The 17845-nt window shown below is 40.8% G+C and overlaps 2 protein-coding genes across 3 annotated transcripts; both read right to left on the reverse strand.

Annotated features, from left to right (window-relative positions):
- Positions 1–1154: 1154 nt before the first annotated feature.
- On the reverse strand, positions 1155–3279 carry LOC311623190 (growth-regulated protein homolog alpha-like). Of its 2 annotated transcripts, none has more exons than XM_084885083.1 (4): positions 3046–3279; positions 2780–2924; positions 2579–2662; positions 1155–1825 (listed from the first exon to the last, which is right to left on the reverse strand). In XM_084885083.1, the coding sequence occupies exons 1-4, from the start codon at positions 3146–3148 to the stop codon at positions 1810–1812; spliced, it is 348 nt and encodes a 115-aa protein (XP_084741209.1). In that variant the 5' UTR covers positions 3149–3279; the 3' UTR covers positions 1155–1809. The 2 variants fall into 2 exon arrangements, with proteins under 2 accessions (XP_084741209.1, XP_084741210.1); XM_084885084.1 differs by having other exon boundaries at positions 2780–2903; positions 3046–3277.
- A 4921-nt stretch (positions 3280–8200) lies between these two features.
- Positions 8201–10391, reverse strand: LOC311623272 (growth-regulated protein homolog alpha-like). The gene is made up of 4 exons (XM_084885290.1): positions 10179–10391; positions 9934–10057; positions 9733–9816; positions 8201–8860 (listed from the first exon to the last, which is right to left on the reverse strand). Exons 1-4 carry the CDS (start codon positions 10279–10281, stop codon positions 8845–8847), a joined length of 327 nt encoding a protein of 108 aa, XP_084741416.1. The 5' UTR covers positions 10282–10391; the 3' UTR covers positions 8201–8844.
- Positions 10392–17845: the final 7454 nt, after the last annotated feature.

A 17845-nucleotide genomic window follows, 5' to 3' on the forward strand; every position in this document is an offset into this window, starting at 1 on the left:
AAAAGGAGAGAGAGAGAGAGAGAGACAGAAAGAGAGAGAGAGAGAGAGAAAGAGAGAGAGAGAGAGAGAGACAGAGACAGAGAGAGAGAGAGGGAGATAGATCAGTCCTGGGAAAGGACAGGGGTGGGGAAAAGAGAAAGGCAAGGGTGTGCTCTACAGAGAGAGCCACTCTGGGCCCTGCATCCTGAGGGCCTTTATCTGAGATCTCAGGGGTAGATCTCAATAAGATATCCATTAGCTTTCCTGGTGTGTCTTCACAGGATCATGGTCTCCACTGGTTGGTCAGTAGTGCTGGGGCATTGGTCATTGCAGCTGGTCCTGAGGTCAGCCAAGGCTTGCTTAGCCTGGTTTTGCTGTTTTTCTGGGCCTGGAGCCAGTCCAGAATTTCCCAGGCCCACGGATTCATGCCCAGGGAATGGTCTTACAAGGGCTTATAGTATTGACAGTTGCTGGGCACTAGGGGCTCTCATGCTGGTGACCCACTGCAACTGGCCGTCCTTCCTGCTCTGAGTACTCAGACCTATTGACCTGCCTACTACAAATCCACCTTTCAACTTAGCTTCCAGCTTCAGTAAGAGGGAATTGGATGTATAATTGTTTGAAAAACAATTTTACATATTAATTTCGTTGAGAGCTCTTTTAAAATATGTATAAACATTTGAAATATTTTAAACAGCCAGGATTAAGTAACAGATTGTTTACACTAAAATATAATGAATCTTTTATGTAAAACAGGGATTTTTTCTTCTTATTATTGATTTTTTACAGAGAAGAAGGGAGAGGGATATAGAGTTAGAAGCATTAATGAGAGAGAGAAACTTCAATCAGCTGCCTCCTGCACACTCCCTACTTGGGGTGTGCCCGAAACCAAGGTACATGCCCTTGACTGGAATTGAACCTGGGACCCTTGAGGCCAATACTTTATCCACTGAGCCAAACCAGTTAGGGCTAAAACAGGGATTCTTAAAGTGAGGGCCTGCAGGACTTTCAAAATGTATCAATTAAGCTTTCATGACCAGGAGTGAAACTAAAAGAAGTGCCAGTCAATATCAGCCATGTAGTGGGTGTGAGCTACAGTCTATTATAAGTTTATAGCACTTGGGTATTCAGGAGGAACAAGACGTCACTATATTAAAACAAACCAAAGCAAGAAGTTTCTGTAAAAAAATCTTTATTTTTATCTTATTTGCAAAAACACATCCATAAATATTTAACTTCTCTATTCCAAAGTAGAGAGAAACAATGCATACTGGGCATTGAACAAGGCATTATGCCTTACTAGGCAGACATAAAATGTCCAAGGGATATTTAGAACGTTAGTTCCTTCAATATCAGAAATGTTGACCACATACTGTGAAACTGTTTCAATAAATAACAACTGACATTCTTCTCAAAGGTACAAAAGCAGAACATTTCCCTGTGACCTATTTGCTTGAAAACCCCACTATTTATCTCCAACCTTTATCATAGTGGGTGGGAAAACCCACCCAGCCAAATAAAAATATTAGTTGAGTGGAGAACATTTAAAATGCATCATCATCCATTAAATAACAGGCAGAACCAGCTTTGATGTGACATAAACATGACCATGTAAAATAACAGTACAGCAAATACCAGACACTTCCATGCCTTTAAATATTAGATAGATCTTTGAAAAATAAATACATTCACGTGTAAATAAATAGAAGAACTCTCGTAAGAAATAGTCAAACAAATTAAACACAGGTGGCCTCAGGCGCTCTTTGTGTCTCTTCTTTCACTCCGATTCCACTGAGGACCCCACAATAAAGCTTCCTCCTCCTCTGCAGGTCAGTTGGTGCTGGCCCTGTGATGAGAAAATGGTTGCTTATTAGACTTGGAAACTTAGCTGGGTAACTAGGAGCTTTTTCAAATTAGCCAATTAACTTTATAGAAAATGCCAGGCTTACTGGATGCTGTTTAATTAGGAATAAGGGACTTGTGGCCACACTTGTATTATTAGCTTCAAAAAGCCAGAAAATAATGTTACACTAAAAAAAAGTACATGCGTCACATCACTTCAGCCTCATAGCAAACCCCATGAAGTAGATATTCTTATTTCCCCCATATCATCGAGACTCAAAGGGATTAAATACGTTCTCCCTGGTATAGGAATAGTAAAAGTAGCCTAGACATGCATTTGGAGCAGAGGATCCCTGCAAAGTCCTTAGTCATCACCACTAAGATTTAAAAGCCCCTGTTGCCCCAAATCAGGCGGTTCCACTTTTCTGCCTTAAAGCAGCCTAGATGAACAGCGTTGTTCCTTAATGGGCAGGAAGCATTTGAGATCATTGGCCAAATCCACCTACTCTTTTAGGAAGACACATTCACCCACCGCATTTGAAGGAGGATGGAGGGGGATGAGGGATGGTGTGTGTGTGTGGGGGGGGGGGGGGGGAGAGAGGGGGGAGCACCAGAGCACATTCCTGATGGTGGTGGCAAATCTAATTGTGAAACAATGACTTGTCCCTCCTTCAGCTACACCCTGGGCTTCCCTGATACAGTCTTCAGGAGGCAGATGCCAGCATCTGTCCCAAAGGACTCTGGTCACATAACTCACTTGTTTAACAGCGTCTTCAGTATCATCTTAATCAGGGGGGATGCGGGGTTGAGGCAAACTTTCTGTCCATTCTTGAGAGAGGCTCTGCAGGCAGAAGGGAGAACCCAGGTGAGACAGGAGGGCGGGCTAGGGCCAGGGTGGGGGCATCGGGACAGTGGAGGTGACAAGGATGGTGGCAGGAGCAGAGCTTGGTGAACTTACATGACTTCTGTTTTGTCGCAGTGGGGTCCAGGGGAGGTCACCTTCACACTCTGGATGTACTTGGGGTGAATTTTATCCAAGTTCTCCAAGCACAGGCAGCGCAGTTCTCTGGCCACGGGCTCTGCTGCGGAGTCCACGGGCGCCGCTGCGGGGACAAGAGGCTCGGTTAGCGGGGACCACAGGCTCGGTTAGCGGGATGCCCCCCATGGGCGCCCACCACCCATCACCCCCCTTCTCCTCCTGGGGCGCCCAGGGCGGAGTCTCACCTGCAGCTTGCCGGCAGGCGGCGACCAGGAGCAGGAACAGGAGCGCGGCCCTGAGGAGCCTGGGAGCGCGGGGCGCAGAGGCGGCGGCGGCGGTGCGGGCCATGGGGCTGAGCTTGGAGGATCGGAGGATCGGTGCTGAGTGCGGTGTCTGGAGTGTGAGAGCTGGTGGCGGGAGAGCTGGTGGAGCGAGATCTGTGGCTCCCCGAGGCGGACGAACCCCTTTTATCCATGCTCGAGGCGGAAAGCGGGCAACCTCAGGAACTGGGAAATTCCCGGACCTGCAGGTCGTTCCCGGTCGCGGGGGGCGGGGGGTTGGGGTTGAGGGAGGAGGATCTGGGGTGCGGCCCCGCCTGGCCTCCGCAGGAACTCGGCGGGCTTTGTGAGGTTCTCTTTCCAAATTCCCAATGCGGGAGCCAGTGGCTTAGTAAGAGCGGATGTCACTTATTATCGGAGACAGCACCCGTTGGGAACGCTAATCTATTAGCAGCATTCCGAAAGAATGTGTGGAGGGGGAAACGGACTGAATTTTCCCGATTACGTACGCCTAAGTAACTTCTGGCTGGACGATTTTATTTTCCTTTGCATAAAGGCACTCTCTGAAGGTAGCTCAGTCTTCTCAGACGATACAGAAGATTATACATAAAATTGTCCATCTGGTATTTTACAAACACAGTTAAGTCACACTTTGTGTTATATCAGGGGTGAGGGGATAACCAGTGTCAAAAGTTTAACTCAGGGTTTTTTATCTAGGACAAAGTGTCCCAATTCTATAGTTTCCTTTCTCTGTGAAATTCTGGAACTTCCAGAGAGATCTACAATAGTAATCCCTGTGTGCGTACCTCCTCGTGTGCTTAGAGGGCGCTGATGAATCCATGAACTAGGAGCTGGTGCTTATTTTGGAGCTGTTGGGGAGAGGGAAGGTTACCTTGGGCTCAGGGGGTCCACAGTTTTTAGTTTTGTCCAAACCCACAAAAAAAATAAATAAATAAATAAATAAATAAAAATCTAAGGGATCACAGCTAGTCTTTTCCTCCTGTTTCTATAGTAAAGAAAGACATCTGCTGATTCCAGCCATCTATAATTGCTTAAATCCATTTCAATTATCTCTGAGCACCATCCAGTATATTAGATTTGGGCATTATTCTGAGGCTTTTGAAAAGAATGGATTTCAATATAAACTTTCTCTTTCCACTTACTTAAGATTTGTTTAAGACTTTTGTGGAAGTAGTAATGAGTAATTGCATTACAAATAATATAAACCAAAGAAAAAAGGAATGCCAACATTACAAAAGAATGTCAAGAAATAGATATAGGAAGTGAGGAAATGTCTTCATGGAAATGCTCTTTATCACGCTTAGTTATAACACGCATGGAAACAGCATGATGACCCTGTTTTGATGCTTCCTGTATAATGAAAGCAAATTTTAGGAAGTTGAGAGATGAGTTATAAACGTACTATGACATATACTTAAATATTTCAACATTTTGAAATTTGTCAATACACTTTTTATGGTCTGTATATGTTTCTTTTGTAAAATATTCCCTGTGTTTTTTTTGGGGGGAAAGTGATTTATTAAGTGAAGTGTCTATATACATCACTTAGGCCAAGTTGGTTGATCATGTTGCTTTACACTTCTATACTGTTGTTGATTCTTTATTGTTTTGCCTATTAAATATTTAAAGAGGTTTTCTAAAATCTTTAACTATGGCCAAGGATTCATCTATTGATCCTTTTAGTTTCCTTCCATTTGCTTCATATATATTTTTTAAATTCTTAAAAATATATTTTTTTATTGATTTCAGAGAGGAAAGGAGAGGGAAATGGAGATAGAAACATCAATGATGAGAGAGAACCATCGATCTCCCACAGTGGGGATCTAGTCCTCAACCTGGGCATCGAACCCCATCCTCCTGTTGACCCTCAAACACTGAGCAATGCCGGCCTGTATTTTTAATAAATGGTGTTAGGTTCATAAACTTTTAGAATTATTTGTTTCTTATAATATTGCCCCTGTTTTATTTTAAATCAGCTTTCTTTATCTCTAAGTCTACTTCTTTCTTTGTGTCATAATATATTAATCAGGCTTTCATTAATATATAAATTAGCCAATATGCTAATAATTTATATCAATAATAGATTAATAATTACAAGTAATTAATACATTAGTACATCTATATTAGGTTTCTGTCAGTTTTAGCATGATAGAACACTCAATTCTTTTAATTTCAAGTTATTTGAGATCTAATATTTAAAGGGTGACTTTTTATGCAGCATACATATTTTGTCTTGTTTTTGTAGTCTGTATTTAAAAAGTAAAAAAAAAAATCAATTTTAATTGGGATGCTTGTTCCATTTAAATTATTGTAATTTTTACTATAGTTGGATTTCAGTCTACTGCCTTTCTATTCCATTTGTCCTGTCTTTTTAAAAATAAACTTTAAATTTGAATAACTTCAGATTTATGAAAAATGTATAATTATAATAATTTATCAAAGGTAGGTGATTAACATTGGTACATTGGTACAGTTATAATACATATATTTGGTATTTAATTAATAACATTGTTATTAATTAAACTCTAGTCTCTCACTAAGATTTCACAAAGTTCCCATTGATGTCCTTTTCTTATTCTGGGATCCAATCCAGCATACCATATTGGATTTAGTCACCATGTTTCCTTTGTCTTCTTGGATCTGTGACAGATGCTCAGTATTGTCTTGTTTTTCATGACTGACAGTTTCGGAGAATACTTATTAGGGATTTTGTAGAATGTTCTTCAGTTTGGCTTTTTTTATGATGATTTTCTGATGATCATACTGAGCTTATAGGCTTGGGAAGAATATTATGGAGATGAAGTGCCCTCCTCTTCACATCATGTGGGGGAGTACTTATATTACCATAACACAATGGGTGATAATAATCTCGACCACATGGTTAAGGTGGTACCTGCCAAATTCTCCACTGTAACGTTATTGTTTTTCCTTTTTTTCCCTAATCTCTTCTTTGGAAGTAAATCACACCAACTGGCCTCCACACACAGGAGGAAGGGAAGTAAGTTCCTCTTTCGGAAGGAGAGACACTATTTATTGGGTCGGCAGCTAAGTAATTGCGGATTTTTTAAAGAAAATCAAAGACAATTTTTTCATGGAACTAAATAACTTTATTCTTTAATGTATTGCCCATTTTGATCAATGACCTTTTGCCATCTTTCAGGCAGCATCATAATCCCACGTTCAAAAAACTTCTGTTTTTTATTAGCAAAAAACTGAATCAGGTACGATTTGACATCATCATCATTATTGAAATTTTTACCATTCAAGGAGTTTTGTAAAGATCGAAACAAAAAGTAATCAGATGGTGCAAGGTCAGGACTATATGGTGGATGTGGCAAAACATCCCAACCAAGCTCCATTAATTTTTGCCGAGTGACCAAAGATGTGTGTGGCCTTGCATTGTCATGATGGAATACAACACCTTTTCGATTTGTCAATTCGGGCCGCTTTTCTTCAACTGCATTGTTTAATTTCGTTAGTTGTTCAATGTAGACATCAGAATTGATCGTTCGGTTGGATGGTAAGAGTTCAAAGTAGACAATTCCTTTGTAATCCCACCAAACTGATAACAAAACCTTCTTTTGATGAATATCAGCTTTTGATGTTGTTTGAGTTGGTTCACCTGGCCTGCTCCACGATCTTTTCCACTTGATATTGTTGTAAACAACTCATTTTTCATCGCCAGTTATCAGTCGTTTTAAAAATGGATCATTTTCATTACGTTTCTTTAGCAAATCGCAGCTGCTAATGCGTTGCGTTAACTGTGATTCTTTCAGTTCGTGAGGAACCCATGTATCGAGTTTTTGAACATAGCCAAGTTGTTTTAAGTGATTTTCAATGCATGTATGTGATACATGAAGCTTCTCTGCAATCTCACGTGTTGTACTGTGACAGTCCGAATTGATTATTGCTTTGATTAGGGCGTCATCAACTTCAACTGGACGACCAGAGCGTCTTTCATCTTTGAGTGAAAAATCACCAGAACGAAATTTGGCAAACCGATTTTGACACTGCCGTTCTTTTAAGGCTTCGTCACCATAAACAGCACATAACTTTTTATGAGCTTGTGATGCGTTTTTCCCTTGCGGAAATAAAAAAGCAAAATATGACGAAAATGTTCCTTTTGATTTTCCATTTTTCAACGAACGCCAAACAAAAACTACAAAACAGATCAAAAAACTTTTTTTACTGATTAACAGCTGAATAGCCAACTATCAAATACAAAATGTGTTTTACATTTGTACTACTTCTGCAAACCTAAAAATTCAACTGAAGCCATATATGTGTGGAACCCGCAATTACTTAGTTGCCGACCCAATATGTGATGTACGAGGCTTCTTCAGCAAAGATTTGCCCCTTCTCTCTCGCATCACCTGTTGTTCTGCTCCTTTATTTCTTCATTTGTCACCTTTTTTAATATTGAGGTATTTCCTCATTTTCCATTGTATCTCCTTTTTAGAATTTTATATCCAAAGTTTGGCATTTCCTTTTGAAAGGTTGCCCTAAAAATGCTAATATATCTTGCCCCATTACAACTTTCCTAAACTTAATACTTTTCTCTAACAATTGAAGAAATAGGTCTATTTATCTCCCTGTCTGCCCTTTGTGTTACTTTGTCACGTATTTTACTTTAAGAGTGTATTTTAACTCCATAGATAATAATGGATATTAATATTATAAATAACACAAATTGCTTGAGTGTTTAAGGAGGAACCCACTTTTTCATCTTTTGTGCCCAGCCTCATTAAAAAGGAAAAATTGCATATTTGTTTGAACAACCACATACCAAAAGCATTTAATAGGAGTCTTGTTAAAATATTTATAAACATTTAGAAGTTCATAAAGCGCTAATTTTAAATAATGAATTGATCAGTGAATTTATGTAAAACTAGGCTTCTCAAAATAGGTGGGGAAGGTAGTGTGTCAAATATTTCTTCATAAGTAAGAGAAATGTAGTTCCCTCCTCTAAGGAAAGGAACAGGCAGGAGGAGGCTTAACGTAAAGCATGATCTGCAATCCAACTGTACAACACCTTGGGCATCCAGCGGGGAACCAGAGGTCAAGAAGAATAAAACAAAACCCAAACATGTTATATTTTGCAAAACGTTTATTTTGACACCATTTGTAAAAATGTAACAGTAGTTTTAACTTCTCTGTTCTAAGACAAAGAGACATTGCAGAATGACATTAAACAAGGCATTATGCCTTACAAGCAAGACATAAAATGTCCAAAGGAATCTTCAACATCAAAATGTTGACTGAGTGATAAAATAGTTTCAATAAATAACAAGTGACATTCTTTTAAACAAGTACAAAAACACATATGCATACTCTTTCCCTGACCCTAACATTGATCTATTTCATTGTCAAATTGCTTAGATTTTCCCCTCCCATAAACCCCCCTCCCCTTCCATCACAGCGCCTGGCACGTAATGGTCTTTCAATAAATATTAGTTCGATGAGATGCTTAAAACCCCTCATCTTCAAATTAAATAACAATCAGAACTGAGTTATGTTAGATTAAACACATTCACATGTTTCACACCTTTAAATACATTAAAATGTTAAAATACAAGCTTTGAAAATAAATACATATATAAATAAATAGATCTCTGATTTTAAAAAACAATAAATACAGTAATCTCTTTCTAGTTGTCTATTGAATCCAGCTGTTCCCGTCTTCATTTCAGTCCTGTAAGAGCAGGGACTTCCTTTTAGGAACTGCCACCTTGAGCTTCTTCTCTCTCAGTTGGTGCTGCCCCTAAGGTGAGAAAAGGGTTATTGTTACGGGTGTTACAGAAAGCCCTCTTCCCTCACAGGGCCCCTGGAGCCGGAGGAACGGCTGCACGCAGACCCTGGCCAGACCCTGGACCCAGAAGGCCCCACTGTGTCTTCTACTCTGCACAGCAGACAGCTTGCTCCTTTACTGAGGAAGTGGGACTGTGGACTCAACTTGATTATGTCAGACTGGGCTAAAAATGTACACGCATGACTCCACGTAATCCTCATACAGAACATTTCCCCCGAGGCTCAAAGGGATTAAAAAACTTTCCCAGAGATTTTAGATTTGACCTTATGACAGTCGTGCTGCAAAGTCCCTGCTCTTCACTATAAAACTGCCCAGGCCCATGTTGTCTCAAACCAGAGGTTCCACTTCTCAGTGTGAAAAGCAACCGGATTTTATATAAAACTAGGTTTCTCAAGGTGGGTGTGGAGGGTAGAGTGTCAAATATTCCTTCCCAAGGAAGAGAAACGGAAGGGAAGAAACAGGCAGAGGTAGGCTCAAAGTTAGGCATGATCACCCTGGGCATTCAGCAGGGACCCAAGAGATCAAGAAGAATAAAACAAAATGCAAACATGTTATAGTCCTTAATGGATAACAGGCCTTTGGCATCATTGGCCGAATCTATTTAGCCTTAGAGGACTACCCATTCACCCACTCGCATTTGAAAAGAGGATGGAGGGGGGATGGTGGTGGTGGGCACCAGAGCACATTCATGATGGTGGTGGCAAATCTAATTGCAAAACAATGACTTGTCCCTCCTTCAGCTACACCCTGGGCTTCCCTGATATAGTCTCAGGAGGCAGATGCCAGCATCTGTCCCAAAGGACTGTTTTAGTCACATAACTCACTTCTTTAACAGCTTGTCCAGTATCATCTTAACCAGGGGGGATGCTGGGTTGAGGCAAACTTTCTGTCCATTCTTGAGAGAGGCTCTGCAGGCAGAAGGGAGAACCCAGGTGAGACAGGAGGGCGGGCTAGGGCCAGGGTGGGGGCATATAGACAGTGGAGGTGACAAGGATGGTGGCAGGAGCAGAGCTTGGTGAACTTACATGACTTCTGTTTTGTCGCAGTAGGGTCCAGGGGAGGTCACCTTCACACTCTGGATGTACTTGGGGTGAATTTTATCCAAGTTCTCCAAGCACAGGCAGCGCAGTTCTGTGACCACGGGCGCCGCTGTGGGGTCAATAGGCTCGGTTAGCGGGGACCACAGGCTGGGTTAGCGGGATGCCCCCCATGGGCGCCCACCACCCATCACCCCCCTTCTCCTCCTGGGGCGCCCAGGGCGGAGTCTCACCTGCAGCTTGCTGGCAGGCGGCGACCAGGAGCAGGAACAGGAGCGCGGCCCTGAGGAGCCTGGGAGCGCGGGGCTCAGAGGCGGCGGTGGCGGTGCGGGCCATGGGGCTGAGCTTGGAGGATCGGAGGATCGGTGCTGAGTGCGGTGTCTGGAGTGTGAGAGCTGGTGGCTGGAGAGCTGGTGGAGTGAGATCTGTGGCTCCCCGAGGCGGAGGAACCCCTTTTATCCATGCTCGAAACGGAAAGGTAGCAACCGCAGGGCGGGGGAAATTCCCGGGCTCGCACGTCGTGTCCCCTTGGGTAGGCACGGAAGGCGCGGGCCCCGCCCCGGAGGTGCGGAACTCGGGTGACGTCGCGAGGTGACTGTGCGGACTCCTCCAGGTTCCTCTTCTGCCCCGATCCCCTAAGCGGGAGCGAGGCGCTGTCCCGCAGGAGCTGCTGCCGGCGAGGGTGACCGGGGCGCCCGGTGACCCCAGTGCCCTGGGCAGGAGCGTCAGACCTTGAGACCCAGGTGGAGGCTGAGCCACTTCTGCAGGGGAGACAAGGACTTCTCTCAAGGAAACTCCAGTGGTTGGGATTGAAGAGAGGAGGGGTATGACAGCCTCTCTGATCTATCTATCCCCCCTTTTCTTTTTTCTTTAATGTAAAATGTTATTTTGTTTTTATTAAAATAGGTTACCAGTGCCCACCCTGGTCTCTTGATTCTCCGAAAAGGAAGCATTTTGAAGTTTGTTTTCTTACACTAATTTTTACCTCTATACCTATGCATTGCAAATATAACCGTTAAACAATATAAGCTACACATATTTCAAGTGAATACTATTCTGAATATGGACATACATAGGCATTCTTACACCGCCAACCACCACAATCAAAAGAATGAATATATCCGTCCCTCTTGAAAGTTTCCTATTAGTCCTTTACAATCTTCTCCCACTTCTTGTCCAGTTGCCTTATGTTGAGGCAATGACTGATCTTTTTATCATTTTATATCATTTTACATCTTTTAGAGCTCTTTATAAATGATTAATGAAATTTACATTTTTGTCTGAGTTCTTTCTCTCAACATAATTATATTTTCTTTATATACTTTAAAACATTTTCAATTATACTTTACATTCAATATTTTGGTATTAGCTTCAGATATACAGCATAGCAGTTAGAAAATTGTGTAATTCACAGTGTCTCCCCACTCCTTGTTTCAAACACCCACTGGGCTCCATACATAATTATTGAGTATGATTGACTATATTCCCTATGCTGTAATTTATACCTCTGTAACTATTGAGTATGATTGACTATATTCCTTATGCTGTATTTATACCTCTGTAACTATTCTGTAATTACCAATTTGTACTTCTTAATCTCTTAATCTTTTTCTCTGAGTCCTCTAAGCCCTGTCCCTCTGGCAGACTCTCTACGAGTCTGTTTCTATTTTGTTTGTTTGTTTATTTTGTTCTTTAGATTCCACATATAAATAAAATCATATGGTATTTGTCAGTCTCAGACTGACTTATTTCACTTAGCATAATACCCTCATCCACTCATACTGTCATAAAAGGTAAGGTTTAATTATTTTTTATGGTCAAGTAGTATTCTGTTTTGTGTATATGCCACACCTTTTTTATCTACTGATCCAATAATGGGCACTTGGGTTGCTTCCAGATCTTGACTATTGTATGTAACGCTGCAATGAACATAAGGGTGCATACATCCTTTCCAATTAGTGTTTCAGGTTTTTTTCAGATATATTCTCAGAAGCAATTTGCTTGGTCATAAGGCAATTCCATTTTTTTATTTTTTGAGGAACTGCCACACTATTTTTTCCATAGTGGTTATACCAATATGCATTCCCACCAATGGTGAATTTGGGTCCTCAGTTTTTATTCATCTCTGAAAGAAATGTACTCCTTAAAGATACATCTGTCATCTCAGATTAAACATAAGAATGTTTGTTTTATTCCTGGTGTCTTTGAGCTCAAATAAATCACACTTGGTGTCATGTTTTTCTTCATGGCACAGGGGAGTAAGAATGATGGGGCAGACCATTGAAGAGGTTAACTCAGAGTTTATTTGGAGATAACAATGTTGTAATCCCTCAACTTCCTTGTCTTTGAAATTCTCGGACTTTCCCAAATCTCCTAATCCAGGGGCAACATTTTTTGTTGTACAGGAGGCTGTTTTTCCTTCCTGACACCAATTGAAAAGCTATGAGGGCCTCGGTGGGCTCAGGAACTCCACTTTCCTAGTGCTCTCCATGGGCAGAAAAGACCATTGACACCAGAAAGAGACTTCTGCCTTTACTCCACTAGCAGCAAACAGATGTGTTCTTTGAAATATATAAATATTAAATTAGTATATTCCACTCCATGACATCTGAATTTGCCTGCCTCCTGTGGTTCTTCCCTGAGAAATTGTCATTAATGTACTTTAAAAAAACAAAACACTTTTTAAAAAAGTATTCATTTCAAAGAGAGAGGAAGGGAGAGAGACATCATCAATTTGTGGTCCCACTTATTTATGCATTCATTGGTTAATTCTTGCAAATGCTCTGACTGTTTCTTACATGTGCCCTGACTGGAGATTAAATCTCAAACATTGGCACAGCATATTAGGATGACATTCTAACCAACTGAGCTACCCAGTCAGGGTGCCTATCAATGTGCTAATTTATATTTATAAGAATTACATTAAAACATTTCAAAATCTGTGTATCTGAAGCCACCTCATTGGAAACAGTTGGCCCTCCTTATTGCTGGTTCCACATCCTCAGATCAACAAACCTCAGAAACACACACACACACACACACACACACACACACACACACACAATATATATATATATATATATATATATATATATATATATATATATATATATATATATATTTTAACGTTGCTGTCTTTGTTGACATGTGCTGTATAGTTAGGTCTACCATGCTTGTGTCTGTACTGACATGTCAGGATTTCTTCTTGTTATTCCCTAAACAATACAGTATAACAACTATTTACGTGGTAGTTACATTGTGTTAGGTATTATATGTAATCTAGATATGATATAAAGGAAATGGGATGATATACCCAGATTATATGCAAATACTATGTCATTTTAAAAAGGTACTTGAGCATGGTGGGGAGGGCCTGTCCTTGAACCAGTCCTCCACAAATATGGAGGGATGACTGTAATTCATTTTTCACCATCAATATCTCCTTTTAGATTAAATTGTAGATGGGTTAAGTTGCTTTTCCAGAGTGGATGCAGGCCTCTGGGATGGGCAACATATTCTGCCAGTGCTGTGAGGAGGGTTCATGTGCAGAAAATGGCCTGCCTCAGGAGCAGAGAGTTTGGAAAAGCTGTTAAGGCTAACCCCAGCTACACATTCACATGCCATCTAGCTATCTGATTATGGACAATTTATTTAACTTTCTCTGTGCCCTTGTTTTCCTTCTGTAAAAGAGGGCCAGCAATAGCGTTCACCTTACAGGGTTGGTATGAGTAATAAGTGTGCTTACATTTGTAAAACGTTAGCAAATATTAGTGTTATATAATATTTGTTAAGGAAACACAATAGAAGTAGTGTTTTTCAACTTTACTGTATTGGACTAAATATTATGTCCTCCAAAATTTCATATGTTGAAGCCCTACAATGTGATAATATTAGGTGATGGAGCTTTGGAGAGGTAACTCGGTTTACATGAAGTCATGAGGACAGCATTATTGCATTTATAAGAAGAGACAACCAGAGAACTTCTCTCTCTCTCTCTCTCTCTCTCTCTCTCTCTCTCTCTCTCTCTCTCTCTCTCTCTCTCTCTCTCTCTCCCCTAGTGAGGACACAGCAAGAAGGCCTGCAAATTAGAAAGAAGGTTCTTACCAGATACTAAGTCTGCAGACACTTAGATCTTAGACTTCCCAGCCTCTAGAACTGTGAGAAATTAATGTTTGTTGTCACCCAGCATATGGTGTTTTGCTATTGCAGCCTGAACTGATTAAGACACTTAGTTAAACAGAAGCACTCTGTGGTGAGTCTTTATGCAAACAGAAAAAAATTTCCAATAAACATCTTTTAATATATCATTGTTTTTTTAATTTTCAGCATTAGGCTTTTTTAAAAAAGCAATGCACCTATATTCTTTGGGGATCTTAGAGTAGATTTTTGAAATTCAAGGCTTGTTTAAAATTTTAGTTTCAATCATTTCCTGTATAAAGTAAAAAGAAAATTCTCACCAATCTACTTCTGGGAAAATATTTGCTACGGGCATGAATGGCTGGCTGCCCAGAAATAGAAAGTATTATCTATAATTATTCCCAGACCCAACCCAAAGAATTGATGTAAACAAGTACTCAGAAATAGTACAATTTCAGTTTATCTACAGTAGCAGCCAAAAGGATGAGGCATGCCAAAAATCATTACCTACAGAATGACTTACAATGTGACTCATTGAACTTGTTGAATCAAAATCATTTGCGTTCAGAAAGGAAGTGAAAAAATTTTCTCCTTTCATAACATCTCATTTCCATGATTTAATTTATGACAACCCCATACTAAGGAAATTTTTTTCTCACTTAGAAAAAAAATCATCAAAAGAATGCCATACATTCCTCTATCTTTTTTTTCTAAGAAACATAAAATCATTTTTTTATTGTTTGAAACATTACAAATAGTAGTACATATGTCTCTTCCCCCCCTTGACCTCCCCCCAGCCTCCCTTGTCCCCCCCCCCCATATGCCTTCATCTGCCTCCCCCCACACCCATGTCTTGTATACATTGGTTATGTTTATATGCATGCTTACAATTCCTTCGGTTGATCTCTAAGGAAATTTTTTTTTAAATAAATCTTTATTGTTCATATTATTACAAAAGTTCCTCATTTTCCCACCTCCACCAGGTTCCCACCCCACCCTCTGCCCTTTCCCCACCCCCCATTGTCCTCATCCATAGGTGCACAGTTTATGTTCAGTCTCTTCCCACACCCCCCTCTCCCCTTTTCCCTGAGAATCGTCAGTTCACTCCCCTTCCATACCTCTGATTCTATTATATTCACCAGTTAATATTGTTCATCAGATTTTTTAGTTCTCTTGGTTTTTAGATTCACTTGTTGATAGTTATGTATTTGTTGTTCATAATTTTTATCTTTATTTTCTTCCCCTTCAGCAATTCATATAATTCTGGTTTGGCAGTGATGAATTCCTTTAGCTTTTTTTTTTTTTTTTTTTTTTATTTGTGAAGCTCTTTATCTGGCCTTCAATTCTGAGTGATAGCTTTGCTGGGTAGAGTATTTTTGGCTGTAGGTTCTTCTTATTCATCACCTTGGATATTTCTTGCCATTCCTGTCTGGCCTGCATGGTTTCTGTTGAGAAATCAGCTGACAATCGGATGGATGCTCCTTTATAGGTAACTACCTACTTTTCTCTTGCTGCTTTTAATATTCTCTTTTTGTCTTTTGCTTTTGGAATTTTAATTATGATGTGTCTTGGTGTGGTCCTCTTTGGGTTCCTTTTGCTTGGGGTTCTGTGAGTTTCCTGGAGTTGTAAGTCTATTTCTTTCACCAGGTGGGGAAAGTTTTCTGTCACAATTTCTTCCAATATGTTTTCGGTATCTTGCTCTCTCATCTTCTTGGACCCCCATAATTCTGATGTTGGTTCACTTGAAGTTGTCCCAGAGGTTTCTTACACTATCTTCAACTTTCTGGATTCTCTTGTCTTCTGGCTTCTGTGGAGGAGTGTCCTCTGGCTCTTTGTGTTCCAAATCTTTGACTTGATTCTTGTGATCTTCCATTCTGTTTTTATGACTCTGTATAATATTTTTTATTTCAGACAATGTATTCTTTATTTCTAGTTGATCCCTTTTCATATCCTCATAGGTCTTGTTTATTTTATCAGCCTTTTCTAGGAAATTCTTGAAAACCCTTATACGCGTGGTTTTGAACTCTATATCCAGTCGCTTTTTGTCCTCCATTTCTTTCATTTATGATCTGTTTCTTTGTCTCAGCATGTTCGCTGCTTCCATGTGTTGGTAGGGTGGCTTTGTGTGCTAAGGTGTCCTATATGGTTCAGTGGGTCAGCCTCCCAGTTATCTGAGGTAGACACTTTTGGTGCACCCCTTTGTGGACTGTGTGTACAGCCTTTTGTAGTTAAGTCTTAGTTGTTATTGGTATCACTGGGAGGAACTGACCTCCAGGCCAATTGGCTGTGAGGATCAGCTGTGTCTATGCCGGGAGACAGCCTTATTCAAAAGCCTCTGTGCTCAGCTTGGATGGGGTGGAGTTTCAGGGTGGAGCCTACAGCCTTGGCTTCCTGTCAGCCCCATCCTCTGAGGTTCCTGAGTCTCAGTGTTCCTCAGTGTCCTTTGGTATTCCCTGCAAGCACCTCTGAGTGAAAGGTGCCCTCGAGTTTCGCTCACTACCAGACAGTCTAGTCTCTCCCCCAATGAGCCCAGAAGTGGGGTTCAGTGCAGTTGGAAGTGGGGTTCAGTGCAGTCTGGAGCTTTTGTCTACTTTCTGCTAGGGCAATCCAGCGGCACAGTCAACAGTCTGTCCTCTGCGTGCATTGTGCGCAACTCCAGGGCTCTGCTTTTCGCTGCTCCCCTGAGTTTCTGCCTTACAGCTTAGAATCCCTCTGTATGAGCCTGGGTCCCCAGGGTCTCACCCAGAACTGGGGCTCAGCACAGTCCGGAGCTTTTATTTCCTTCCCGCTAGGGAACACCAACCAGGCACTCGGCTGCCCCTCCTCTTCGGCTCTGTCCTCTCCCCTCATGCACACCATGTTTCCGTACCTTAGGCTTTTACAGCTCCTCTGATTTTCCTTCTGGTTTTCTTTCTTTCTAGTTGTAGAATTTCCAGTCAGTTAACTTTCCTGTAGTTCTGGATGATGTCTACTTTATATTTTAGTTGTATTTTTTGAAATTGTTGCGTGAGGCTGCAGTTAGGCATTTACCTATGCAGCCATCTTGGTTTCTCAGTTCTCTAAGGAAATTTTAAGACCACTAATGCTACGAAGCCTACTAATTTTTTTTTAACATGTGCTGAAGGCCACTTTTATATGCAGAAGCTATGAATTCATGCAATCATTAACCCAACAAAATTACTTCTAAAATAGAAGCTCAAGTTATTAAGTTTCATTCTACTCTATAATTTTTATTGTACCTTTCAGATTTGACTACCACAATGTAATATGCCCTCAAAACCTAGGGTCACTGTTATATGTCAAGCCAGCAAGAATGTTGCACATTGAGCCAGTATGGCTCAGAGGTTGAGTTTGGGAAAGCTGTTAAGCTCTCTGACCAATGAGCCAGGAGGTCATGGTCCAATTCCCAGTTAGAGCATATGCCCGGGTTGCAGGCTCAATCTCCAGTTTGGGGCATACAGGAGGCAGCTGATTAATGATTCTCTCTCATCATTGATGTTTCTCTCTCTCTCTCCCTCTCCATTTCTCTCTGAAAACAATAAAACTATATATATATATATTTTTTTTTTTAAATTAATTTTTTTTTTTTTTTTTTTTTTTTTTTTTTTAAGGAATGAGTAGGTATGTATGGCTCTGCTTTATCCTGGCTTGCCTTGAGAACTTTGTTGACCTAAATACCAGCTCTCCCTCCTCATCTCTAACAGTGATACTTCGTTGTATAATGGTTCTGCTTTGGAGGGAGAAAATGAAGATGCCTTAACAT

Source organism: Pipistrellus hanaki, assembly GCF_964339955.1.
Source record: "Pipistrellus hanaki genome assembly, chromosome: 1".
NCBI classification, from domain to species: domain Eukaryota; kingdom Metazoa; phylum Chordata; class Mammalia; order Chiroptera; family Vespertilionidae; genus Pipistrellus; species Pipistrellus hanaki.

Coding starts and splice junctions, on each gene's coding strand:
- LOC311623272 (XM_084885290.1), bottom strand. CDS start 10,281: ATGGCCCGCACCGCCACCGCCGCCTCTGAGCCCCGCGCTCCCAGGCTC. Junction 10,058..10,178: donor CGCCTGCCAGCAAGCTGCAG/GTGAGACTCCGC, acceptor TTGACCCCACAG/CGGCGCCCGTGGTCACAGAA. Junction 9,817..9,933: donor TGCGACAAAACAGAAGTCAT/GTAAGTTCACCA, acceptor TTCTGCCTGCAG/AGCCTCTCTCAAGAATGGAC.
- LOC311623190 (XM_084885083.1), bottom strand. CDS start 3,148: ATGGCCCGCACCGCCGCCGCCGCCTCTGCGCCCCGCGCTCCCAGGCTC. Junction 2,925..3,045: donor CGCCTGCCGGCAAGCTGCAG/GTGAGACTCCGC, acceptor TTGTCCCCGCAG/CGGCGCCCGTGGACTCCGCA. Junction 2,663..2,779: donor TGCGACAAAACAGAAGTCAT/GTAAGTTCACCA, acceptor TTCTGCCTGCAG/AGCCTCTCTCAAGAATGGAC.